This window comes from Macrosteles quadrilineatus, unplaced genomic scaffold (assembly GCF_028750875.1).
Source record: "Macrosteles quadrilineatus isolate MER2022 unplaced genomic scaffold, UCM_ALF_1.0 Scaffold_8__2_contigs__length_117827958, whole genome shotgun sequence".
NCBI classification, from domain to species: domain Eukaryota; kingdom Metazoa; phylum Arthropoda; class Insecta; order Hemiptera; family Cicadellidae; genus Macrosteles; species Macrosteles quadrilineatus.
In genome coordinates this window covers 112556581-112583986 of record NW_026542601.1, presented here as the reverse complement: position 1 = coordinate 112583986, position 27406 = coordinate 112556581, and the positions used below count along the sequence as shown (strand labels likewise).

The window sequence follows — 27406 nt, the reverse complement described above, 5'->3', positions numbered from 1 at the left end:
GATTCTGGTCAGAGGGTTAATGAATTAATGATCAAAAGGTCATAATCATTATTATATGATGCGAAGCCACCTGTATGTGCAAATTTAAACCCAAATATGAGTTAAGAATGAAGTGGATGCCTTGTGTAGCTTTGTTTCTAAGATCAGCTGTTTCATTAATCAGCTGACATTAAAACCCCAATAATCAAGGACAGCTGGGTCAAGTTTTGAACCACCAAAAGGCTTAACACTTTAACCGGGATCGAACCAGCGACCTTTTGACTACCTACTAGACAAGCAGTATAACCACTGAGCTACCCACAACCCAGCTAAATATTTTTGCTGTGAGTGATATGGTAAGCCAAGCCTAGTACTTTCACAGGGAAGTAAGATACAGAGGAAAAAAGCTTATGGGACAACCGTGTGCTTTTTAGCTCTTGTATGTTGGGACGGAAATGTACTAGTGGGGACTTTTGGTGACTAAAAATCTATATCTCTGAATAGAACAAAAATACTTTACTCAAACAAAACAGATTTATCATCCAGTAATATTTTAATTTTACATATTAATATTAACATTTTAGAAATAGGCATAAGAATTGGTGTTTGAGAGTGCTTAAATCTGTTATCCAGCCATGACCCGAGACCCGACCCAGTGGCGGTTCCAAGGGAGGCTACAGGGACTAAAGAAAGTTCCGAACTGTATTTAGAGGATATAGCCATAGCCTACAGTATGGTTAGAAATTTATGAATGCAATCGGCATAGTTTAAATTCGTAAATGTCTCCATTTATTACTCATCTGTGGCTTATAGGATTACTGTATTTGCTCTGGTATGTTGTGTTGGAAATATTTTAATGAGCAAGGAAGAGCCGGGACTGGTGAGCACTGTCTGGAAATTGCACAGGGCGCATGGCGTGTGGGCGAGGGGGTGGGGTTGTGTTGGACTTGGTGCTAGACACCACTTATAGGTGTACCATTAGGCGGTTCCTCTTTATCTTACTTCTATGTGGTACTTGTCATTGCTCTGCATTCAATTACTCAAATTGTCCAGATATCATATTGGGTATGAAGACAATTACTTGGAAACTGCAATGATTACTGCCGAGTGCTGACTACCTGTTAGAAACACTAGTTTATATAAATAGGCCTACATACTTGTGTGGACCTAAGATAACAATAAAAGTGACAAAAATTTGACAGTGTTTTTATTTTAAACTTCATTGGACATGAGAAACTGGGTTGGCAATCTTATGATGAGCAGATTTCTAAATACAAAGGTAGAATCAGAGATCAAGTGGATTTGAAAATCAAATATATAAAATTATTTTGTTGTGGTGAGCACAAACTCAAGAAATGCCATAATCATTCAGCTTTTTCTACATTTAACTACTAATAACGAACAGGAGAATATTAGTTTGATAACAGTTTTGTATTTACAGTTACATTATATTCTTACTATGACTAAATTGTATAATTTTATTTTTAAAAAATGTCATCAAACAATATTACTACAATATTTTTAAGGCAAAGGGTTATGACAAAAACAATAACCTACCTTTATACAGTTTTTTAATAAATATAAAAATTTAATAAATACAAGAATAGAAAGGTTATGTCCTTTACTGTCAAATAATATTACGTAAAATTAGGTTGCGCAATCAATAAAATTGTTAACTTAAATAACCGCCAAGGGGAATTTTGGGATATCACAAAGGAGTCTAAAAACAGAAATAAACCACTGATTGATGAGCTTCAATTTGGAAAGATTTGATCTTTATTTCCGAAATGTCTTCTCCACTGATGAACGGGAGAAATCCCTGTAAATACAACACAATTGTAATATAAAAATATACACTAGTATACAAACCATTTCCTTATAACAAAGCAAGAGGTCAAGGCAATATAGAACAAGCGTTTGTTTATTATGTTTATTTATATTAAATAATATACAAAAAACCGTAGCCACTAAAACCACTTCTAAAGGTTTTCGTCTACAACGTTTTTGATTGAAAAACCCCTTCCAAAGACCAACTAAACTTTTTCTTAAACAACAAAATGTAAGCGTAGGTATTAATCTAAATGAAGAAAAGAACTCAAAATATAAATTATTAGGGAGAGACAATGGTGATTTTGAAGTAATTGAAAGATCTGTAACATCAAAAAAATGTAGCTTTAAGATCGCCAGTTTGGAATAATAAAACATAACGTAATGTATAATAAACATAGGATACCACTCATGTACCATCATGTAAAGCATAATACACATTAACAATAAACAATACACCTATTAACACCGAATAATGCCTCCAAGGAGACTTAGTTGAGGATTGACGAATCAAATCACTCAGTATTGAGGTTAGGGCACCCCTAACCTTTCAAGTCACTTTTCAGAAATTATGGATAAGAGCAACCACTTTCTCAGTAGAATCAAGAGCGCATCTTAAGCAGGCCGATCAAAAATACACGTCACAATATAACACGGCGCGATCCGATACTCACACCATAATCTTGGCTAGGTCACTAGATTAGATCGGCAACATTCATCGGCATTTCAACTATCGTAGTGTTATAAAATTGTTCAATATCGTTTAGTACACGTTTGTCTTGCTCTGTGACGAAGTTAATGGCAACACCTTTCCTGCCGAAACGTCCACCTCGGCCAATCCTGAAACAACATAATTACGTTATTAGCAAATTAATTATAATATTTGGTTAGGCAAAATACATTCTGGTTGGACAGTAGCTTAACTAGTTCAATAAGGCAGCTTGCTCCATATGCATAAATCACATATCAATAGTAAGGTACTGTTCACAACTAAAATAGAAAACTAGCAGAGAACACACTAATTCTGTGTACAGACTTAAAACTAAATTTTGTTTGGAGATTTTCGGCACACCAATTGAAATATCATTTTGATGTTTCCTGTCTCCAGATTTACTGTACCCTGAACAATGGCACTTCCTTGCTCATAGTAGAACAAGAAGTATGGCGGTGCAGGGAAGTAAATTTACATTACTTAAGAAATAACAAAGTTAACATGCTGTAATAAAACATATTATGCTAATATGGTTTAAAATATACCTACTAAAGGCTTTGACTATACTTATAAAAGTAGTATACAATGTTATACCTTTTTAAGCTAGACCCTTTAAGGATATGGCTCGACAGAATTTTTAAAACCTTAAGTCCTCCAAAGATTAAAGCACTGAGTATTTTAACTCATTTTCAATTCTGTGATTAATTGTTTGAGGATTTTCGGCACACCAATTTAACGATAATTTGATGTTTCCTGTCCACAAATTTACTATTCCCTGAACATTGGCACTTATATGTGCATTGTGGCACACAAAGTATGGCGGTGCAGGGAAAACTAAAATACAAAGGCTTACTTTGCTATAAAGATACAAGTACAAGAGACTAGAATTTTTTGAACGAGAATCTTGCACAAACAATGGTGCAGTAGTCGAGTTAAGATAGTAAAGTTTTCGTTTTCGTTTTGAGATTTATTGGGGTTTGTATCGGGTATTCAAATGAAACTCCAATGTATGACAGTTGACATAGGTTTTGCCAATGGGAAAACTATTCACTTTTTGGTTGATTACTACAATTTAAAATTGGGGACGACCTCAAATTCCATGTGCCAGCCTTCATTAACAGTAATTTTTAAATGTTTGCAGATTTTCGGCACACCAATTTAAAAATATTTTGATGTTTCCTGTCTGCATGTTTACTATTCCCTGAACATTGGCACTTATATGTGCATTGTGGCACAAAAAGTATGGCGGTGCAGGGAAGACTCTAATACATTGGCTATGGGTTTTAAATAGTCACCCTGATTCTGTCAAACTGGTTAGGTTGGCTATAGTTAATTCTGAATTAAGCAAGATTTAAAATTTATCAACTTATTGAGGGGTAAATCAGTTTGTATACAATTCGTAATACAGTAAAAGCAATATTTACATGCCAAGAATTAATTAAATAAGAACGCCTTCAAAAAAGGAAATGCAACAAGGCGCTCCTGTATTGCGGGTATTGAATTGATTTTCTGCAGGCGTTAATTTTGATGCATCGCACAACTCCAATAGCACAGTTTTTCCCAATCTGGCTGTAATGGAGGGTAACGATGATGTCCCAGTCTGTGATTGCGGGAGGTAATAATGATGCGTTATCAGGGATTTTAGTTAAGATGACATGGAGATAGAGCAGTGGAATTGGTTTGTTATTATTGACGATTGCTACAATTACTGTACCTGTGAATGTAGTTCTCTCGGTTTGAAGGCAAGTCGTAGTTGATGACCAACGACACTTGCTGGACATCGATACCTCTAGCCAAGAGGTCAGTGGTAATCAGAACTCTGCTAGAGCCAGTACGGAACTGACGCATGATCAAGTCTCGCTCTCGCTGCTCCATGTCTCCGTGCTGTAGAAACAATGGCTAGTTAGAAGCAGTTTGGTTTACAATTATGTTTAGGCTACGTAATACTTCCTTAAAAAGTTTTTGCTGTGATTGCGGGACACTGTGATTAACTCCACACAGCCAAGGCAAATAGTCACGTTATCACCCAATAACATTACCACCGATAGGCAATGGAACGGTCAGATTAAACGAGGAGTCTGACTATCTGAGGTCGGATTTTAGTGGGATTCTACTGTAGTTTATGTTACAAATAATTATGTTAAATGTAATTTAGGATATTTTGACACTATTCAATGTAGGCCTATACCTATCACTTACAGATTATAAATAAGGGTGTAGCATAGAGCACAAGGGCCTAGATTTTTTAGGATTTTTTGAGAGGATAGTTTGGACTCTTTCCCATTCAGGTAAGCCTGCTATCCTCTCAAAAAATCCTAAAAGATTATAAATAAGGATATTTTGATTGGATTTGATTTGAATGTCTGCAAATTTTCGGCACACCAAACGAAATGTCACTTGATGTTTCCTGTTTATATGGTCACTATACCCTGAACATTGGCACTTCTCTGTCCATCGTGGTACATGAAGTATGGCGGTGCAGGGAAATTTGTATATACAAGTATATTCCGTTGTATAAGATAATATTTACTACCAATAAAAATATCTTATAGCCTATGGCATTGTTTATAATCATAAATAGTAAAGTCCTAAGTCAATTGGATTGGATATACTTGCCATTGAGTTATTTATTAACTTATGACAGTTACATATCTATCTGTTTTAAGGGTATGGGGGTCTAAAATGATAAATTTTTAATATGTCTACATAATACTTATAGCTTTAGTTAAAACTCAATGATAGTATTTGTAGATTTTCGGCACACCAATAAAAAAATAAATTGATGTTTCCTGTCTACATATTTAATGTACCCTGAACATTGGCACTTCTTTGTTCATATGTAACACGAAGTATGGCGGTGCAGGGAGAATTGTTAACAACTTAGGCCTAAATGAAGTGATATTATTATAACATTAGTCCAAAATTAGCCTCCAATAAATAAGAATTTTCATTTATTCAAAAGACTGTATCTACAATTTTAAACTCGTAACTTATTTTTAAGATTTCTACCATAGATAGGCTACTATGAGGGCTTTCAACGTATTAGCAAGGACAAAACCTCCAAAACAGTTTGAATCAGTGGTAAGGAAGCACTTAAGACAAAACCAAGAAATCATCCTGTCTCCATTTTCCAAAAATAAATCTTAGAAATGTGACAGTTTATTAGCCTAGACACTACTCACCATGGCGGAAACAGTGAAGTCTCGGGTGTGCATGTTTTCTGTCAGCCAATCTACCTTGCGCCTGGTGTTGCAGAATATTACAGCTTGCGTAATGCTAAGAGTGTCATACAAGTCACAGAGGGTGTCAAGTTTCCAGTCCTCTTTATCAACAAAGACGAAGAACTGTTTAATACCTGAAATAATGTTAAGAATTCAAGATTAGGGATTGACATGTGGACTAGTGATAAACACTTAATTCACTTGGAATTCACACAAGAAAATTTAACTAAAAACGAAAGCAAGAATTAATTGACAAATGGTTCTTCATATACTAAACTAAAATATTTAATAGACTTAAATCAGTACAGTAAGTACCCCCGTTGCGTTTAGTGTTCTCATAATACAAATTTCGGGTTTAATTTTCCTCAAGAGTAGGGTGCCATGATAACTGAGATAATGCAATGTTACAAATATGCTGAGGAATTGTGGCTGTCAAAGACATCAGTTAGCTATTATTTACCGTGCTGTCTACTGTGGCATTAGAGTGATGATCAGTTTAAATAGCCTAATTGACAAGCTTTGCTGCACATTCTTCCTGAAATACTTATCCATCACATTCATAGCTTTTTTTATGGTATGCAAAAAGTACTTTATTTAGTTAAAAAAATGACAAATGATCAAAGTATTTACCTTCTAGGGTCAACTCCTCTTTCTTGACAAGGATCCTAATAGGTTCTCTCATGAAGCACTTGCTCACGTCCAACACCTCAATCGGCATGGTGGCAGATAGCAAGATGACCTGTAAATATGGTTAAGGTTAACTATAAAATGTATTGTTTTTAAACTAGGCCTAGATTCTTGCAAACTACTAACTGTGTTCTCAATCTTATGTAGGTATTTCACTATAAATTTAAAAGAGATAAAACATATGAATAATCAATTCAGCACAAATTATATTAAAATACTTTAAGAAAAATGAATGCATAAAACATTCATCTTAATGTCTTTGGTCTTAGACAATCAAAACAATAAAAGTTTAAACAATTTTATCAGAAGGCCTAAAATGTAGGGCAAACTCTTTTGTCCAATGATTAAAACATGTTATTACTTAAACTACAATAACTATCTTTAAAAAACTTAAACTGTTTTGAGTTAATTACTAACCTGTACTTCTGAACCCAGAGTCCTGAAGACATCGTGAATTTGGTCTTTAAACCCTCTTGAAAGCATTTCGTCGGCTTCATCCAAGACAAAAATTTTGATACTACTGGTCCCTGTGAACAAGATTGAACAATTACAAAACAGAAGTTCATTTGAACTAGCCAAACTTAAGAGGTTTAGTAGTGACATGTTTACATGTTTGATGATCATGTGTTCAAACTTACATTTAGACAAATGGATCCAAATAGGCCAAATTATTATGATCATTGTCAAAATACTTCATTATGATAATAATCATATTTAGTACTTGTGCGCAACAAGCCATGCCCTACTTCAATGTTCAGATTTTTTCCTACCCCATTAACAATAGTAGCCGATTTCATAATTAAAAGCACTCCAGTTGCATTTAAACACCTTTAAAATTTAAATTTCCCTTTGTGGATATGGAAAGAACATATAATAACCTTTGTAATATTATTACAAAGGTTAGGCCTACTAAAAACCAATTACCGATTTTACTTGACAGTTTATATTTTGATCACATAAATTTCATTAGTACTAGCACATTGCGCTGCGGCTTCGTCACCAATGTGACAAAATATGTGACAAATGTTTACATTACCTAAGATGTGTGTAGATGTCAAGTCCGAACAAGCCTTCATCAGGGGCGGGAAGAGCAATGTAAGATTCCGTGGGTTATTTTGGTACGGCCATTAATGTTAGAAGGATGGTGTTTGATCGCATTTAGAGTTTATGTTTATAATATTGTACTAGTGTATGGTTCACTTCATTTGTGGTTTCATGATATTGTTTGTTAGTGTATTTGGGTATTTCACATTTGCATTTTACAATACTGTGGACCTGTTATTAATTTATATCAGTGCTGCTCCCTGTGGTTTTCTTGTAAAACTACGCCATCACCGGCTGGAACACAGTAGGCCTACATGCTACACTGTGGCTCTCTAATTGGATTAAATGGAATTTTAGAATGTCTGTGCACTTATCCACGCAGTGCATTGGCTGTTCTGGATCCTGATAGTGGCCGGTAATCACGAAACCACAGCGAATGAGTGTGTAGGCCTCCAACAACCTCTGTCAAGATCAGTATTGATTATACTCACTTAACGCCCTTCGGTTGATCATGTCGTAGACTCGACCGGGTGTTCCCACAACAACATGAACTCCCATCTCAAGTTTCCTGATGTCCTCTCGTACGTTCGTGCCACCAATGCAGGCATGACACATGGCATTCATAAAATCTCCCAGAGCAATCACCACCTTTTGGATCTGAAATTAAAACTCAATTATAATCAATAGTTTCAAGATATAGCCTAGTGCAAAGACATCCTAGTAAATTGATAAATTGCCCATTCTAAAATACAAAATGGCCTGATGTGTAACAGTAAGCAAAAGAAATTAAGTTCAAAACAGAAAAGATAATGGGCATTTAAATAGCCTCCTCTAATACAAGGCTGTGGTGTTGGTGTGTTGGAACGTAAGTTAGCACCGGCGGCCTACATTATCATTGCACGGATTATGAATTAGTGCTGTTTAGGTAGGCCTGGTCTGCCATTTTGTCTTGCTGCGGACTTGATTTTAAAAATATAGCAAATATTAGGTTCTGCAACTTTATAAGACATATTTCAAGAATAAATACATTAATTCAGTTTTGATTCCTCAGAACATGCACCATTATCATGAAAGTATACTTAGTTATCAAGTGTAACAAGTGTAAGTAATTGTAAATTACCTGTTGGGCCAACTCTCGGGTGGGAGCAAGGATGAGAGCTTGACACTCCCTAATTGAGGTGTCAATCTGTTGGAGAATGGATATGGAAAATGTAGCAGTCTTACCAGTACCTGGAAAAATATCAAAATTAGGATCACTAGGAATAAAACCTTACAAGTTTTCACCATTAAGTCGGTTTAATAAAGCGATGTGCAAGGGGCTTTATCTTCAAGCCTGCCTATGAGCTCGATAACTTAATGCCAAGACAGAAAATTGAGCTCAAGCCGAGCTTTGAATGCTCCGTGAAATCACGTCACCGAAAAATTCACGCTTTTGTTGGGATGGCGAGTGAGGACAATAATAGTTTTTGCAGGAGACGATGTTAATGTCCACACAACCACAGAAGAGGTTTCGGATTTTGCCATGATTGCGGACAATGATGATTATGTCCAAACTATGGGAGTTGTTGTAAGGATACAATTATGGCGTCATCACGACGGGTTAAGATGTTCAGGATATTGCAGCAATTGCGGAAGACAATGTTGGGGTCTAATCAGAGTTGGTATTAAACTTGGAAAGTAAAATTCCCTGAATATCGATTAATCAAAATTAAGAAATATCAGAAAAAATGTAAATATTTATTATTTTTGCTTTTCTATTTTCTAAATGTATAATCTAGTTTCTAAACGTAAACCACAAGGAAGCCAAGTTTTGCTATACAATGCTAAATAATGATCAGTAACAAAAATGGTTTAAATATTAATTATTAACTGTGTACTAGTAACCATCTTTAATAGGTAAGTGATAAAGATAAGGACCTAAATTTAGCACTAGAATAAATGGCAGGCTTCCGCAAAAAAAGGTGGATTTTTAAAGTAACAACAGTTGACGTACAACATTTCAAGATACTTGCACATATTTTTTTGAAATTACCCTTCATTATGTGGATGTAGGCTTTAGATTGAAACTAATTAAAGTTGATTGATAGTTTTTTTTAAATTTAATTATCAGCTTACAGTAGAGTTTGGATTGGACTTTGAAATGTGGAATGATTCTTTTATCAAGTAGTGATACTGGCGAATTATGTTTTTTTTAGCAAATTTCCCTATAGGGAATAAGCTATTTTTTTTTTTTTTTTTTTAGCAGTATGTTGACATTTGCAATATCAATAGTCAGACTAAGAAAGAATAGTAGGAGGTAGTAAACTTTTATTTAGCCTGTAGAAAGCTGGCACAAATCCCAAGAGCTAAAAATAACTGGTAATCTTAATATTTAGCAGCCAGGGATTGAAATTCTTAAATGGAACTTACCGAAATCAATCTAGTATAAGCTAACAGACAGGGCCTGCAGGTTTAGTGTTAAGTGAAAGTAAAACTACTATTATTATTGTTTACAAAATTCATTTTACTATTTATCTTTTGTATTTAATTTGAGGTGTTATTACAAACCTTCAGGAAGTTGAAGATCCAAGATTTAAAATTTAAAAATAAAACTCATTACAGTTTTCAAATATTTTGCTTGAAGAGTTATTAGGTTTTAAGCTTACTTCTTGTGCTATCTACAGTACAGTTTTATTAATTCTGTGTAGACAACATATTTCATTAACTCTTCTAATTTTTGTTTAACCAAATTGTTATTTCTCTATTTGGAATTTTACAAAAGAACTACAAACTTAGTCTAGGGTCTACAACAACCGCCATATACAAAGAACAGGTTTTTGGGACTTTTCTATTTAACAAAACCTATTCAATGTTACTTAGGCCTAACTTGTATTCCAGTCAAATATAAACAAAATAGGCCTAAGCAACAGTTTCCTGAAGCAGCATTATTGTAAAATTAATTTACGTCACAGAAAAGTGTAATGAAATATTTATATATTAGGTTTAAGTTACTTCAAGACACAAATTTGTCAGCTGACTTAAGTCGCTAGTTTTGTTTCTACAGTAAAATAATTTAATTAACAGCACAACTCCCAGCTACTATAGCAGTGGGAGTAACTATGATATTCTATAGAAATAAGTAACAAAAGTTACAATAACTTTTGGACCAAAATTGTTACAGCGGGGGTTGCACTATTTTTGTTTAGAATTATAAGGACCATAACGTCCATAACACATTAATTTTAATAAAAATTGGCTATTTTCCTTAAATCCTATATTTTGTTATTTTAAATAGGGTATTTATGGGAAATAACATAAGTTACACAATAAATTTTGAGTCATACTTTTTACAGAAATGGGATTTGTACCATTTTGTTCAATAATGGACTTTTTTCTAAAATCCATTTTTTTTTTTATAACATAAGTTATAATAACGAACTTTAGGCTAATTTTTACAGAGAAATAGAATTTATACCCTTTAGTCAGGAATTTAGTGGGCTATAATATACTAATTACATTGCTATGGGGTCAGTCCATATCAAATCAACACACTTTTAACATATTTTTTACCTTACCATCTTAGATTTTGATGAAATTTGGTATATAGGTTACCTTTATGAAGACTAAAAAAAATACCAAATTTCAGCTCAATATCTCAACCCGTTCCCAAAATACGGCCATTTGAAATTTTCAAAAAACGGTCAAAATCGCGCTGCGGTAAAACTTTAAAATAGTCATAACTCTTCTCATGTTTAAGCTAGAAACATGGGAGAGGTGTCATTGTTTAGCCCTTTTTATGCCCTTTCTAATGATATGCAACACATAATAGGTTATGAAAACAAAAATTTTGTCAAATTCAAAAATAAATTTTCAAAATAAAATATTTTGAAAAACACATATTTTATTTTTTTCAAAAAATTATTTTAAGTTTGTCATATTATCACTAATGTGTACACCAAGTTTGGTTATGGGATTGCAATGGGTTCATGGTTAAAATAATGTTTTATTAGTGGTGGTTTTTACTACATCAACGCAATTTAGGTTAAAATAAAATAATAATCTCATTAAAAAAATCTGGGTGGATAAAGATCCATAGGAAAATAGGTATAATATCAATGTTACCAGTTATTAACTGATTGAAATTAACTAACTGGAAAAACCTACAGTATATCCCTTGTAAATATTCTTAAAATAATAACATGATAAAAAAATGGATTTTATAAAATTAGCTTAAGGCGTATTTGGATATATTTTTTTGCTTCCGACATTTTTCATTTATATTAATTCATATATTTAATTGCAAGCTGAGTAATACTGTTTCCAGCAATTGTGCCATTATCATCTCTTGTTTCTACCTGTAGGAAGTTTTCATGTCTCTACTTGTTTTTCAAGTTGATACAAGCTCAAGTCCACTAGCACTACAGAGTTTGTTCAGTTTGCATTTAAAGTCTGTGGTGCACACATATCACAAGAGATGATAATGGCACAATTGCTGGGAACAGTATTACTCAGCTTGCAATTAAATATATGAATTAATATAAATGAAAAATGTCGGAAGCAAAAAAATATATCCAAATACGCCTTAAGCTAATTTTATAAAATTCATTTTTAGCGAATTTCCCATATAGGAAATAAGCTATTACCGTAGGTCTCATGATAAGACCTAGACCCGGGACCGATATACTTTTTCGTTTTGAGGTCCCCAGAGGCCAAAAACACCATCCGTTCAAATTCATATATATATATATTTATATATGTGTCCGTTAGCGTGATAACTCGAGCAAAATTGATCCGATTTTGATGAAATTTGGTACAAACGTGTAAACCTACATTTATTCGAACGAGTTCGCGAACCAGCATAATCGGACCATGGGATCAGGGGTTTATGGGGGGTTTTAAAATGGGGTAAAAATGGGTTTTTCTCATTTTTGACCTAAAAACTTTAAATTTCTAAATTTCTCTCTATACCAGTTTGAAGAGCTTTAAAAAACAAATAATTTAGTATATTGAAGTGTTTTTGAATGTTCATTGACTACGGAGAAAATTAAAAAAATTGTAAATTTAAAATTCCCATGTTATTTTTATGGAGAATAAATAAACTGCTCTAGTTTGCTTGTTTATGGATATATTTTAATCAAATTTGGCAATTTGGTTTATTTCATACTAAGCTATCAATATTTCAATTGAAAAAACACACCTCAACATCTTCCCCGTAGCAGCAAACCTTACTAGGCTACTCACTAAAATTAATGTTATTTAAATAGGAAATAAATCTGAAAATTTATAGGGAATATTTTAGTAGAAATCAAGCCGGGTAAATGGAAGTTTGCTTAGTATGCAGGTTTGCTGCGACGGGGGTATATATATATATATATATATATATGTGTGTCCGTTAGCGCAATAACTCGAGCAAAAATGATCCGATTTTGATGAAATTTGGTACAAACGTGTAAACCTAAGTTTATTCGAACGAGTTCGCGAACCAGCATGATCGGACCATGGGAACGGGGGTTTATGGGGGCTTTTATGGGGTAAAAATGGGTTTTCCCCATTTTTGACCCAAAAAACATAAAATTTTGCAATTTCTTTTTAAACTATTTTGTAGAGCTTAAAAAAACAAATAATTTAGTATATTGAAGCGTTATAATGCGCCTAATAGTTACGGAAAAAATTCCAAAAAATTGTAAATTTAAAATTTCTATGTTATTCTTATGGAGAATAAGTAGGCCTACTGTTGTAGTTTGCTTGTTTATTAACATATTTTGCCCAAATTTGGAAAATGTTTTTATTTCTTACCAACTATTAACATTTTACATAAAAAACACTTTTACCCTCCCTGTTGCAGCAAACCTAAGTATGTTTTAAACTGATTCTTTTTAAATAGGGAATAAATGTGATATTTTTAAGGAGACATTTTAGTGTAAATCCATTCAGGGAAATGGAAATTCGCTTAGTCTGCAGATTTGCTGCGGCGGGGGTATTTTATCATGTTATTATTTTAAGAATATTTACAAGGGATGGATATACTTTGTAGGTTTTTCCAGTTAGTTAATTTCAATTAGTTAATAACTGGTAACATTGATATTATACCTATTTTCCTATGGATCTTTATCCACCCAGATTTTTTTAATGAGATTTTTATTTTATTTTAACCTAAATTGCGTTGATGTAGTAAAAACCACCACTAATAAAACATTATTTTAACCATGAACCCATTGCAATCCCATAGCCAAACTTGGTGTACACATTAGGGATAATATAACCAACTTAATATATTTTTTTGAAAAAAATAAAATATGTGTTTTTCAAATATTTGATTTCGAAAATTTATTTTTGAATTTGACAAAATTTTTGTTTTCATAACCTATTATGTGTTGTATATCATTAGAAAGGGCATAAAAAGGGCTAAACAATGACACCTCTCCCATGTTTCTAGCTTAAACAGGAGAAGAGTTATGACTATTTTAAAGTTTTACCGCAGCGCGATTTTGACCGTTTTTTGAAAATTTCAAATGGCCGTATTTTGGGAACGGGTTGAGATATTGAGCTGAAATTTGGTATTTTGTTTAGTCTTCATAAAGGTAACCTATATACCAAATTTCATCAAAATCTAAGATGGTGAGGTAAAATAGGTGTGTTGATTTGACATGGACTGACCCTATGACATACTAAATCACCATTTAAGTAAGTCTTGAAAAAATAAAAAAATAAAAACTCCTGGAGATATAATGGATTATTATCTACGTACCAAATTTCATCAAAATCGGACGACAGGTGTGGTCTGTAGCTCTGTACATATCCACACACAGACATCACTTCGAAAACCACTTCCTCTTTGGGTCAAGGGAGACCCAAAACCGATATATCCACTCAAATCACAAAAATGTTGACGAAACCAATACTTTCTCTATATAGGCCTACTATGTATATGGGGAAAATAAGACTTTAAACAGCTAATCATTAAACAATTATTTTGTAGTACCCTAGGCATAGCCTACTATTATTTAGTATGCCTACATATCAAATAAGTTATAAAAAAATAAAATTAATACATTTTTGGGGACAACATGAACTAAGAAATATTTTGCATTTTTTCCTGGAGATCAGGGATATCCGGGAGCTTTCTGAAAGCATACTCTAACAAAACTATATCTAACCTGATTGCGCTTGAGCGATGACATCATGACCTTTGACACATGGCATGATGGCCCTCTGTTGAATAGCAGAAGGCTTCTCAAAACCATATGCATAGATCCCTCTTAAGAGTTCTTCTTTGAGATTCATGTCGTCAAAGTTATCCACCACCTGTAGGTATAATACACTCGTTTGTAAAATCAATACACTTCATTTACGGTTCAAAATTAACATAGCAATCATAAGATTCTAAAAGAGAGGATGTATTTTACAATAGCAAATTGAACAGCAACTAAAATTTCACTTATAGGCACACAGTATGAACACTTCCTACAACCTTCCTACTACACTTCCTACTACACACAACACTTCCTACTATGGGTTATGTTAGGGCCTGCCTATGTAGACTTTTTCCTTTGTTATAGAAGGTATTTTTTTACACTTTTGTTTGCTTTATTTCTACAGTTTAATTTTTGTTTTGTTACCTAGATAGTAATGTTTGCTGTATTATTTTTAAGTAAAAAAAATACAATGTACTTATGTAGGCCTATAATTAATGGGAAATAAAATATTATTTCATTTCATTTCTCACGCATCAGGGTCCAGCCTTTTTACCTGGCTGACTTAGCCCTCTAGTACACTCTAAAACTTTTTTTTAAATTTTGTTCTGGACGTTTATGGTTTTGTAATTTTTTAAATCTCCTAATTTATACAATAAAAATGAGTCTAAACACGATACCATTATATGGTGTTAAAGGAATAACTTTGAATCTTAAAATTTCAATAACTGTGTACGTTTTACAGGGTGTCTAGTTTATTTCCATTATAAAATTCAAGACTAATTCCAGACTTTTCAAGACTAATTCCAGATTTTTCAAGACTAGTTTTTTCAACAATTAGTGGGTGTTGATACCAAAATGTATCGATTCTCGATTCTTGATACCGATACCAATTTGTATAGCTTAACCAAATTTTCTGAATAATACTACACCAACCCCTGTCTTTGTCATAAAGTAGTATTTATGATAATGTGGTGTTTTCAAGTAAAGAAATAATGCAGCAATAAAAAGTTCTAACTAGCAAATTTGGTTTTTTTTATCATGAAATCTTCCACGTACCGTACGTTTAGACATCATCATTGACTGCAGCAGTTACAGAAACGTGATCGTCGTCGTCCGCGATCACGGCAAAATCATGAACATTTCCCGCGGCCTTGTAGACATCAATGACATCATCGTCGTCTCCCGAGGTCTCAGAAACGTCATCGTCATCGTCCGCGATCGCGGCAAAATCATGAACATTTCCCGCGGCCGAGCAGATATCATCGTCGTCTCCCGCGGTCACGGAAACGTCATCGTCATCTCCCACGGTCACAGAAACGTCATCGTCGTCGTCCGCGATCGCGGCAAAATCATGAACATTTCCCGCGGCTGTTTAGACATCACCGTCATCTCCCGCAGTCACCGAAACGGTATCGTCATCGTCTGCGATCACGGCAAAATCATGGACATTTCCCGCGGCCGTGTAGACATCATCGTCGTCTCCCGCGGTCACAGAAACGTCATCGTCATCTCCCGCGGTCACGGAAACGTCATCTTCGTCGTCCCCGATCGTGACAAAATCATAAACATTTCCCGCGGCCGAGCAGATATCATCGTCGTCTCCCGCGGTCACGGAAACGTCATCGTCGTCGTCCGCGATCGCGGCAAAATCATTAACATTTCCCGCGGCTGTTTCGACATCACCGTCATCTCCCGCGGTCACGGAAACGTTATCGTCATCGTCCGCGATCACGGAAAAATCATGAACATTTCCCGCAGCCGTGTAGACATCATCGTCGTCTCCCGCGGTCACGGAAACGTCATCGTCATCTCCCGCGGTCACGGAAACATCATCGTCGTCGTCCGCGATCGTGACAAAATCATGAACATTTCCCGCGGCCGAGCAGATATCATCGTCGTCTCCCGCGGTCACGGAAACGCCATCGTCGTCGTCCACGATCGCGGCAAAATCATGAACATTTCCCGCGGCTGTTTAGACATTACCGTCATCTCCCGCGGTCACGGAAACGCTATCGTCGTCGTCCCCGATCACGGCAAAATCATGAACCTTTCCCGCGGCCGTGTAGGCATCATTGTTGTCTCCCGCGGTCACGGAAACGTCATCGTAGTCTCCCGCTGTCACAGAAACGTCATCGTCGTCTCTCGTGGTTTCGGAAACGTCATCGTCGTCGTCCACTATCGCGGCAAAATCGTGAACATTTCCCGAGGCCGTGTAGACATCATCATTGGCTTTTGAGGTTACGTAAACGCAAGACGACAATCGGGGCAAAATCATGAAAATTCCCGACTTTGAAATCAAATTTAAGACTAAATCCCGACTTTTCAAGACCATTTTGAAATTCAATACTAATTCCCGACTTTCCCGACTACTAGACACCCTGGTTTTATTTTGGACTGGTTAATTTCTAATCTGAATCTTCCGTAAATATACATTCACTACAATTTTTTTTTTATAAATTGGCTCAAAGTTGTTAGAACCATAAAATTCCTCGAACATAATGATAATAGTTTATATTCACCGAAAACCCCCGAATAATACCACTTTCAGGCATAATTCTCGATTTTCCCGGAATTTCCCGGTCCCTGACAACCCTGTCACAACCCTGTCACCTGAACTTGGCACTAGAAATTCAACAAATCTCCTGTTAGGGAATGTAAAGTTTAAAGACCTGTTAAGGAAAGTTCTTTTATCAATAAAAACAGGGTTTAAAATAAGTTTATGTTGATAAGTTTATCAACATAAACGTATTTAAGTCAGGCCCAGTTTTTTCCGTGACTTTTGGAATCTTAAAATAAAAATCTGTTACTTTTCAGAGTCATCTGTGACCTCGTTGTAAAATCAGTGACTTGCATGACTTCAGTGACACCCTGACCAGACACCAGTGACCACTTCACACCACTTCAGTGACTAGACATCCTGATTAGGCCTAAGTTTTTAAAAGCATCACTTACGTACAAGGTTCAAGGTAACATAGTAAATTAGTAACACAACAACATTGCTGTAGTTGGTTACCAAACCAAGGGGCCCTAACAAATGGTTTCTTACAAACAAATGAAAGTAGGTCCCTATTTTCAAACATTCTCACCTCCTCCCAGTTTGACTCGATGATGCCATCAGGCTCCATGCCTGGAGGTCCATCATACATTGGCTTCTCATCTCCCGGGCCGTTCTTAGGATCTCCGGTCCACTCTTCACCCCTGCAACAAAACAAGTTAAGCTTAGAATCGAAGCAGTCAACTGTTGTGAATTATTAATGAGAAACCCTTTTAGTTAGAACTTGAGACTAGAGGGACAAGATAGATTTAAGCAACTTAGGCCGGAAGCTGAGACAAAGAAGATGACAAGTTTTAAGGTTGCTGGTTCGATTACAAGAATGATTCTTTTTCTTCACACCAGTGGCATTTTCATTTTAAAAGAGGTCAACTTCAGAATTAAGTTTAGTGGGTGTGCCACAAATTGAACCCGTCCCTTCCGCACCTAAGTCCGAGACGCTAACCAATAGGCCAACAACACACCCAAATTCTTGATTAAAAGTTAACTTAGATGTGAGTCATTTTGGCTATGAATTAATGGTGCCATCTGACATAAGATCTACTAATAGATCCTGAATAGCAGCAAGACCAGGGTTTGGACCATTCCCTTACAAAAGACAAAAAATACCTAGCGGCTAGTTAACAAACAAAAAGCATTCTGTTAGTGATGGATAAGACCCCGAAACTTCAACATTTTTTCGAGATTATTTTTTTGAAGCGCCGGAAACGGGAGAATTTCATGACGAGATTGTGGGCCTAACTATGTATTATTTTTTTTTTTAGCTAGTTAGCTAATAAATTGTCCCTAAACTATAGTTTCTTTTCTTATTCACTCCTTTTCCAACCTCAAAATTGTTGTTGTTTATCCTCTATCCTGTAATCTAGTGAGTATGAGTAGCCTACTCTGAGGGGGTAATGGGCGATTTGCGACCGATTAGCTCAATTTGAACAAATCCCAGGGTGAAGAAGCTCTTAAATATGTCGACTCTTATGCATTTCGTAATATGCAAACTCCTAGACGGTTGAAGCAATTATTTTCAAATTCTGCATGGCGATGAAGACCATATCAGTGAGTGCTAACATCTATATGGCGTTAAAAAATTCTCAACCTATGGCGACGCAGTGTTCTCGTATGCACTGATTGTGCTGCTTCTAATGTTAATGGCCAAACATTTCACTCAGCACTAAGATTGAATATAGCCTACAACATTTTAATTAGGTAGCCTAACTACAGGGGAAAATAAACTAAATCTTCAGATTTTGTTCTAAAAGTTTATGTTGTAGTTTGCAATGCAATAGCTATGTGTGGGCAGAGGCTACCAGCAATGATCGACAAACGCTTATCATACGTCAAGCGAAACCTGACGACCAAGATTAGGCTTAACCCTCCAAGTGTCCATAGTTTAGGCCTTAATGTCCACCTATCTTTGGCGCATTTGCAAGGTTTTATTAAAACGGATCTGAGAAGCTTAAAACAATGTTAATTCTAATGTTCTATATACCATTTTGTTTGGAAAATCATGGGCTTCAATATTATATATAAAACATAAGGAACATTTAAAAAAAAAAATTTTTTTAGGTAAAAAAAATATAATTTTGAAAATTTTCAAAAAAAAAATAAGTTCGCGCTCAATGAAATTGTATAAATTATAGGCCAATAAATATTTGAAAATAGCCACTTTGTTCTAAATTTTATGAGGATTACAAATATATAATAATATAAGGAAGTAGATTTGCAAATAAATAAGTTATGGGCAAAAAACTGATTTCAGTACATAGCGTTTAGCTAAGAATGCATAGCCTAACCATAGCTAGGAATCTGGCTGATAATTTACATCAATATCACTACCTACTTCTTCAGGATCATCAACCAGCACTTCAAAACCACTTAAATCTTCTTATAATGCACCACGTATATCACTACTTTTGATTTTTAACACTAAAACAATGATAAACGTAATAAAACACATCAGTCATCGGTCCGAGGGTAACCTAGCTGTTTACAAATACACGCACGTCAGCAGCGTCAGCTGTCTGCTACAATATTTTCGGAACTAAAATGAATAGCGCTTAGAGACAGACCTCTGCAGAAAGCTTAGAATATTACGGAAAGACCGATACCTAACTCGATCCAGTTCAATCCGATTCAGTCAGTCATAGAGCCTTCGCCGTAAACGATGTCTGCGTGTCGAAAAATCGACAAGTAACACTACACAAAGTGTGCTGCTTGTCGAATTTTCGTCAAGTAACACTGGGAGGGTTAAGTGTTTGGTGATCTTATTGTGTATCTGTGTGGTGGTATGACTCAGCTACTACCGTTGCAGGATAGAGCTTTATTCATGCCTGATTATCTTTCAAATCAGTGGTATCACATGAATGTTTTGCATACGAACACATTCAAAACAATTTCCAACTAAAAACTACCTATGAGTCAATCTGGCGAAGATCAGTCATTTTCGTATTGCTCTTACTAATATTGCTCATGGAACAATAAAAGAGGAAGATTATATTCTTTTCTTTACGATTCATATAAATAATAGGCCTACTAACAAAATCTTAGAAATATACAACGCTCTTCGTATCATGGCAAGAAAAAAAGAGTCCTAACATGGCTACTGACACCCTTAATGAAATGGCTTAGCTGCATAGCTCTGTAGCATTAATTTGTGTCATAAACAATCCTTCAATAACCGCAATATTGAATTCCGATGAATGCCAATCTTTTGAAAACATCCTCAGATTAGCCAAAGGATGTAGAGTCATGTAACACCACAAACTTTTGACCAATGTAGAATTAGTCTATGGTGCTATTGGCACTGTCCATATATTTTATACAAACTTGAAATAGTCTTATCACATTTGAATATGCAGCTTTTATGTGTATTCGTTGAATTTAGTAATTATAGAGGATCCACATCATACAATAATTTGGTACCTACCGATTGTCGCTATTGTAACTAAATTTGTAAAACGTGGCATTAAATGTAGGTACTCGAAAACCATTTTTATTGACACTTGCCTTTCACAAATTGCAAGGCATGACTCTAAACCAAGCAGTTATTGATAATGACCAAAGAGAATTCGGTACTCGGAAATTATGTTGTTAGGGAATTGTATGTTGCAGTGAGCCAGCCCGAACGATATATGGACTACTTTTCGACCTAGGATTTCCAAAAGAAGGTGAAAAAGAAAGATAAACATTTGGTGTCACTGTTATGACGATTTTTAAAACGTTTATTATAGCTCGCTTTTTTGTCTAGTACAAATTTTGCAATCAATTTTATACTAACTTCCCGATGAGCTGGAGACTTGAAACATAGCTCACAAATGGATAACAATGCAATATTATATCATTTAATTTTCATACTTCCCTTGGGCTACGCCCCATAGGCTTGTTTTTATTAGCTCGTTTAAATTTTGAAATCAATTATAAACGAAGTTCCCGATGAGCTAGAGACTTGAAACATACTAGCTCACAAATGGGTGACAATGCAATAATATATAATTTAATTTTCATATTTCCCTTGGGCTACGCCCCATGGGCTTCCAAATTTTTCATGTTTACATTTTAAAAGAATGTAAATATATCTATTAATTTAAGTCGGCTGTAAATACTTAAATTTGACAGTTCGAAGAGCAGAGGTTAAGAGATACAGTAGCCTAAGGTTCTGCTCCCGAGATATTCTAAAAATATAAAGCAAGCATTTTAAAGTAAAGATAAAACATCTGATTACAGATAATAAGGTTTTGGTTATGTATTAACAGGCCAGATAAAATAGATTTAACATAATATTTACACATTGCATGTTACCATGAAGTAAAAGACTAAAAAGTAGATAATAATTTATGAATAAAAAAACTTTTAAAAAATGCCACGTTTTTAAACACACTTAACAGTAGAAAATAATTTATAAATAAGTTAGCCTATGATGAGAGAATAAATACTTAGGATATAAAACGAAAAACGTAGGGCGCATGCGATAGATCGTAATAGTTCAATAGGTGATTTTAATTGTAAATTAGCATCCGCCCCACGTTTTTTGTTTTAAATCTTACAAGTATTTATTCTCTCAACATATTTATAAATTATTTTCTACTTTTTTTTGCATTTTTAAAAAGTATTTTTATTTATAAATTATTGACTTTTAGTTTGAAGTTCACATTCATTGAAATTAATTGACCAATCATTAAAAGTTATCTCCACACAATCTTTAGTCTATTTGAAATTCTAGGTAAAAATATTATTGACGCTTTATGGTGGGGGTCAATGGCATTATAATACCCTGATGACTCCGCTCAATTTTGTGGACCGTCTGCGAACGCTACCTAGTTAAAAGAGCCAATTCGTACTTTGAGTCAACTCAGTTCCAGGAAATAGGGCCGCTTACTCAGTCTTCGCTGTCTTATATAACCTTCTACAAAATAGAGAAAACATAGCCTATAATAAAGACGACAGCTTAAATGTTTTATACTTATCCATTATTTGTCTAACTGTACACAAGTAGGCCTAACTTACAATATAGTACAATTTCTAATTGTTTAATATCTGCCTTAAAAACACAGTAGGTAGGCTAAATATTTCTTAACATAAATGTTGTCCCAAAAAAAATCCTGTCCCGCAGGACTTAAAGCAGTTTTAAAATCTTCATTATTAATACGCTACATGAAACTTTGTGAACAAAGAGGCTTTTTTGTTTTAAGATTTAACCCCACATTTAAGTAATATACCAAAATGTTCATCTAGGTGTGGAGATTTGCAAACTGACCTAGGGTTTTGAAAAATACCCTTGGGGATGTCCCAGTGGATTTTTAAGTTCCCATGTTATCCTAATGAAGAACATATTTGTTTACATTATGATCAGCTGGATTATTTAATTGCTGTTATTATATTTAGTTGCAATTTAAGGAAACGTGTGCTGAAAAACATTTACTGACTTTGTTGAAATGAAATATTTAGCCTACTATTTGAATTTGGGTTGTAGTAAATATTAAAATGGAAAAAAAGCGAGAAAGCCTGGATGATTTGATAAACTAAAAAGAAAACTGAATTAGGCTAATACTGTGCTGCATTTCTTGAGCAATCATTAAAAGAACCAATTTGCAAACTATGGAAACATAAGAAAGTCATAGAACACCAAGTAGAAGAAATAGAAAATGTTTTTTTTTTATTTATAATTGCTATTATGGACAACCTAATGGGTTATGAGTGGGAAATATGTGTAGGAAACACTACAAAACAAGATCAGCTTTTGAAAAATTATAACATATTTACAAGACATTTTGATTATAGGTATTTATTTTTTTAGGTGATTATTTGTAGCTTTTTTAAAGTCATCGGAAATTATTACAGTTAGGCCTATTTGTTTTAAAATAACTCCTGTAATATTTCGCAATTGCTGGAATTTGAGCAACAGGTAGCCTACACTTAAGCCTCAGACAATTTTGAAACTTAAGGTACAGTAGTAGGCTATAATGAATATAATAATACAAACAACAAGAATTAGTTGGCTTATTACAAAGGTTTGACTTCAGTTTTGACGACTTTGTGGTTTCCAAGGTCATTGCAAGGCTAACTAGCCCAAACAGGCCAACAGCCTACTGAGTAAAAGTGGTTGACCTTGACCAAATAAATCTGGTTGAAGAGTTCTTAAATGATACTGGACAATATCTAGGCCTAAACAAACCTTAAAATAAAAAATAATGTTAAGTTAGCATCTGAATTAAATAATATATTAGGTTACTAGTGTGGAAAAAGGAGTTCAAGTTACTGGACAGATGTAGTCAGAACCGTGAAATTACGATAAGTTAAGCATATTTTGGACGAGTGGTGGCGTACAATATTCTTCGCCATTACTACCTTAAACTTGACTTTAACTATAAAAATGTCAATATCTATTAAATGATCCAACATAGCCTAATACCTTCATTGGCCATTCCACATGCATTTGTAATGTCTATTGGAAAATAAAAGCTTTGATTTTATTTGATTTGATCCCACAGATTTAAGGCCTTTGGAATCACTACCAATAAGTTACTGATACTCAAAACTGCTGTAAGAGTTTGTTTTCATTTGTAACCACTCACTGTCATTGAAATAACTTATTATAGGCTACTAGCCACAGAGAAGTAAATTGCAGAGGACACATTCAATGGCACGTTTAAGTGGTATCTAGAGCAAATTCTATTCATCGTCCCCTTCAGCTCTCCTTTCACCCCTTGCCATTACATACTAACTTACAGCGCTCACGCTAAAGGAAGAACTTGTACGCTACCTCTTCTGTACAAAATGCTATGTGGCGATCGCCTACAGGCTCTTCCTTCCTTGGTAAAAGTATTCCGTCCCACCATAAGTTACCAGAGCTAAAAATGAGTGGTTGTCCCACAAGCTTATTGTACATCTTAACTTAGGCTACTTCTCTGTGGACTAGCCTACTTATTATCTGTAAGTACCCCCAGATTTAACTTAACTTATGAATTCTAATTTTTAACCCTCCAGCTGCTGATCGACGCGGGTGAGTCGATTGCCACACCCCGGCCAGCTGCTAGTCGACTCGAGCGAGTCGATACGTAAGGTGTCGTTTAATCTACTTCACTCCGTTCCGGTATACAAGAAACTGAATTGAGTTTGGTATCTCCGTAAACGTCAGATTTCAGGCTTTCTCCCGATACCTCTCTCTAATGCTTTAACCCAACTGGCTGCTTTGTAAAACGACTTGCAAAATTGACATCGTCGCGCCAGCTGTCTGCTGTCTACAAACAGTGCTAACCTGCGTAGTTACCAAGTCTGTTTGTTTATGTAATCCAAAGCGGTTTATAATGTATTTAATTAGTGTTTTTAAGTAAATAATGGATAGTAGTGACTTCTGTGTGTATTTTAGTGAGGATCTTAGTGATCCTGACGAAGATTTGTTTGGTGTTGGTAATGAAAACGTACGAATCCTAGGCCTAGGCCTAGGCCTATGCCTACTCTTGATCCTTGGGTGAGGGTTTCTGTAGCCTATATAAATGAGATATAATATTTTATTTTTTATTTTTTGTGCCTATAAGTTAAAAGTATATATTTTCTTGTTCCTTATTAGGCTATAACTTAAATTCACTACAAAATGGCTATTTTCAATTTTAGTTCAGAGCAAAATAATTTTATTTTTATGATGTGCAAAGTTACAAAATGAAAACAAATTTATACATCTTGTTTGTTTACATCTTTAAAAATATTTTTAAAGAAACATAACCATGCAATAAGTTAATATGGTATGTTTTCGTAGATAATTTTATACTGAACAAGAAAATATATAATAAGTTATGTTATGGTTTGTTTAATTTTTAACCCTCCAAGTGTCCATAGTTTAGGCCTTAATGTCCACCTATTTTTGGCGCATTTGCAAGGTTTTATTAAAACGGATCTGAGAAGCTTAAAACGATGTTAATTCTAATGTTCTATATACCATTTTGTTTGGAAAATCATGGGCTTCAATATTATATATAAAACATAAGGAACATTTTTTCCAAAAAAAAAATTTTTAGGTAAAAAAAATATAATTTCGAAAATTTTCAAAAAAAAGATAAGTTCGCGCTCAATGAAATTGTATAAATTATAGGCCTATAAATATTTGAAAATAGCCACTTTGTTCTAAATTTTATGAGGATTACAAATATATAATAATATAAGGAAGTATATTTGCAAATAAATAAGTTATGGGCAAAAAACTGATTTCAGTACATAGCGTTTAGCTAAGAATGCATAGCCTAACCATAGCTAGGAATCTGGCTGATAATTTACATCAATATCACTACCTACTTCTTCAGGATCATCAACCAGCACTTCAAAACCACTTAAATCTTCTTATAATGCACCACGTAAATCACTACTTTTGATTTTTAACACTAAAACAATGATAAACGTAATAAAACACATCAGTCATCGGTCCGGGGGAACCTAGCTGTTTACAAATACACGCACGTCAGCTGTCTGCTACAATATTTTCGGAACTAAAATGAATAGCGCTTAGAGACAGACCTCTGCAGAAAGCTTAGAATATTACGGAAAGAACGATACCTAACTCAATCCAGTTCAATCCGATTCAGTCAGTTATAGAGCCTTCGCCGTAAACGATGTCTGCTTGTCGAAAAATCGGCAAGTAACACTATACAAAGTGTGGTGCTTGCCGAATTTTCGTCAAGTAACACTGGGAGGGTTAAACTTTATTGTTAATTTTTTTTTTGATTGCCGCAAATTGCCTAAAAAATGCTTAGCATCAAGGGCAAATATAACTAGCAGTTGGAGGGCTAAGTAAATCTTTTAGGCCTAACTTATGAATTTTTATGTAAAACTCTGCATTGTGCCAAATATCGTGTGACATCAACAAATATTTGACATGACACCCGGAGGAGGGATAAACACACTTGAAACAAACAGCCTAACCTAAGATAGGCTAAACCTTCTTAAGTGATCCAAAAGTGTAGGCCTAAAGATTAATAAACAGACAGAAACCAGCTTACGCTAAGCTAACTTAGGACCTAACTTAAGCCAAACTGTTGGCTGCACTTTACTTGACGTCCTACACTCATTCGAATGAAAATATTGATCGATATATCGATTGCTTCATTCGATATATCGTTTGGTTAGTTAGGTAAGGTTAACCTAACCTAACTAACCAAACGATATATCGAATGAAAGAATCGAATGAAAATATCGAAACGAAAAAAACCAATCGAATGAGTGTAGGACGTCAAGCAAAGTGCAGCCAAACTGTTTATTAACCAACCTAGGTAACTTAGGCCTAGGCTAGTAAGTTTTAAGTTAACAATCCGCCTAACTTAGATCAATTGAAAAGCCAGCAAAAATATGCCAATTGGCTAGCATTTATAAGTTAATCAGATTTGACTTATAGTTTTACTTGTCGGCTAACTTAGGCTAGGGATAAGGTCTAGGGCAAGTTAAGCCTGTTAAGATTCCACATTTCTACCGGGTTACCTGACAGCAAACTCAGACACAATAAGAGTTAAGGACTAGCGTATGTATTCATCACATCTAAGGTTGATGGTTGGCCGATGGTTAAAGACAAAGCATATTATCCTGATTAATATCATTTCCAACCACACATTTTTCTTTTATAATAGGAGCCACGCCATGTTGGCAAATCTAGGAGGGACCCGCAACCCGCCGCAACTTATATCTAGATTTTGAGCTATAATTCAACATTAAATCACAAACAGCGCTATGAGAAATTTAACTTTTAAGTTTAAACATATAAAAAATCAAACTGCATTTCAAATAACGATTAAGAATAACTAAAAACACTTACTTTCTTTCACCAGAATTTACCGACATCGTTTCACTTGCTATAAAGCAGAGGAAAAGGACTTTGGGTGGGCAGTCACAGACACTTTACGTTCAGAGGATGGTGAATCACGTTTTTGCTTTATTCATACGCAGTATCAACTTAATATTATTAATTTTTAAACGCGGACTCAACTGTTATTTGAAATTATTCAACTTTTTAATAATTGTGGTCTTCCGTGGGTAAATTTAAATAGTATCACATTAATTTCTACCTGTATTTTAATTAAAAAACAATAGATCTACTTTTGTAGCGGAATAAAATCCGGATTTGAGAAGAGTGAAGACTGAAGAGTGAGACTTTTGCGGCAAGACGAAATATTTCATTCCTCACGAGTATACACTATATGAGTTTTTGTGTTTTTAATTAAAACAAGAATAAATTTTA

General features: G+C 34.6%; 1 protein-coding gene across 2 annotated transcripts; it reads right to left on the bottom strand.

Annotated features, from left to right (window-relative positions):
* Positions 1-1723: 1723 nt before the first annotated feature.
* LOC128999716 (eukaryotic initiation factor 4A-I-like) lies at positions 1724-27117 on the bottom strand. Of its 2 annotated transcripts, XM_054426361.1 has the most exons (11): positions 26984-27117; positions 17732-17843; positions 14607-14754; positions 8591-8700; positions 7962-8127; positions 6844-6953; positions 6370-6478; positions 5701-5873; positions 4233-4402; positions 2481-2646; positions 1724-1798 (listed from the first exon to the last, which is right to left on the bottom strand). In XM_054426361.1, exons 1-10 carry the CDS (start codon positions 27007-27009, stop codon positions 2502-2504), a joined length of 1269 nt encoding a protein of 422 aa, XP_054282336.1. In that variant the 5' UTR covers positions 27010-27117; the 3' UTR covers positions 1724-1798; positions 2481-2501. The 2 variants fall into 2 exon arrangements, with proteins under 2 accessions (XP_054282336.1, XP_054282335.1); XM_054426360.1 differs by having other exon boundaries at positions 1724-2646.
* Positions 27118-27406: the final 289 nt, after the last annotated feature.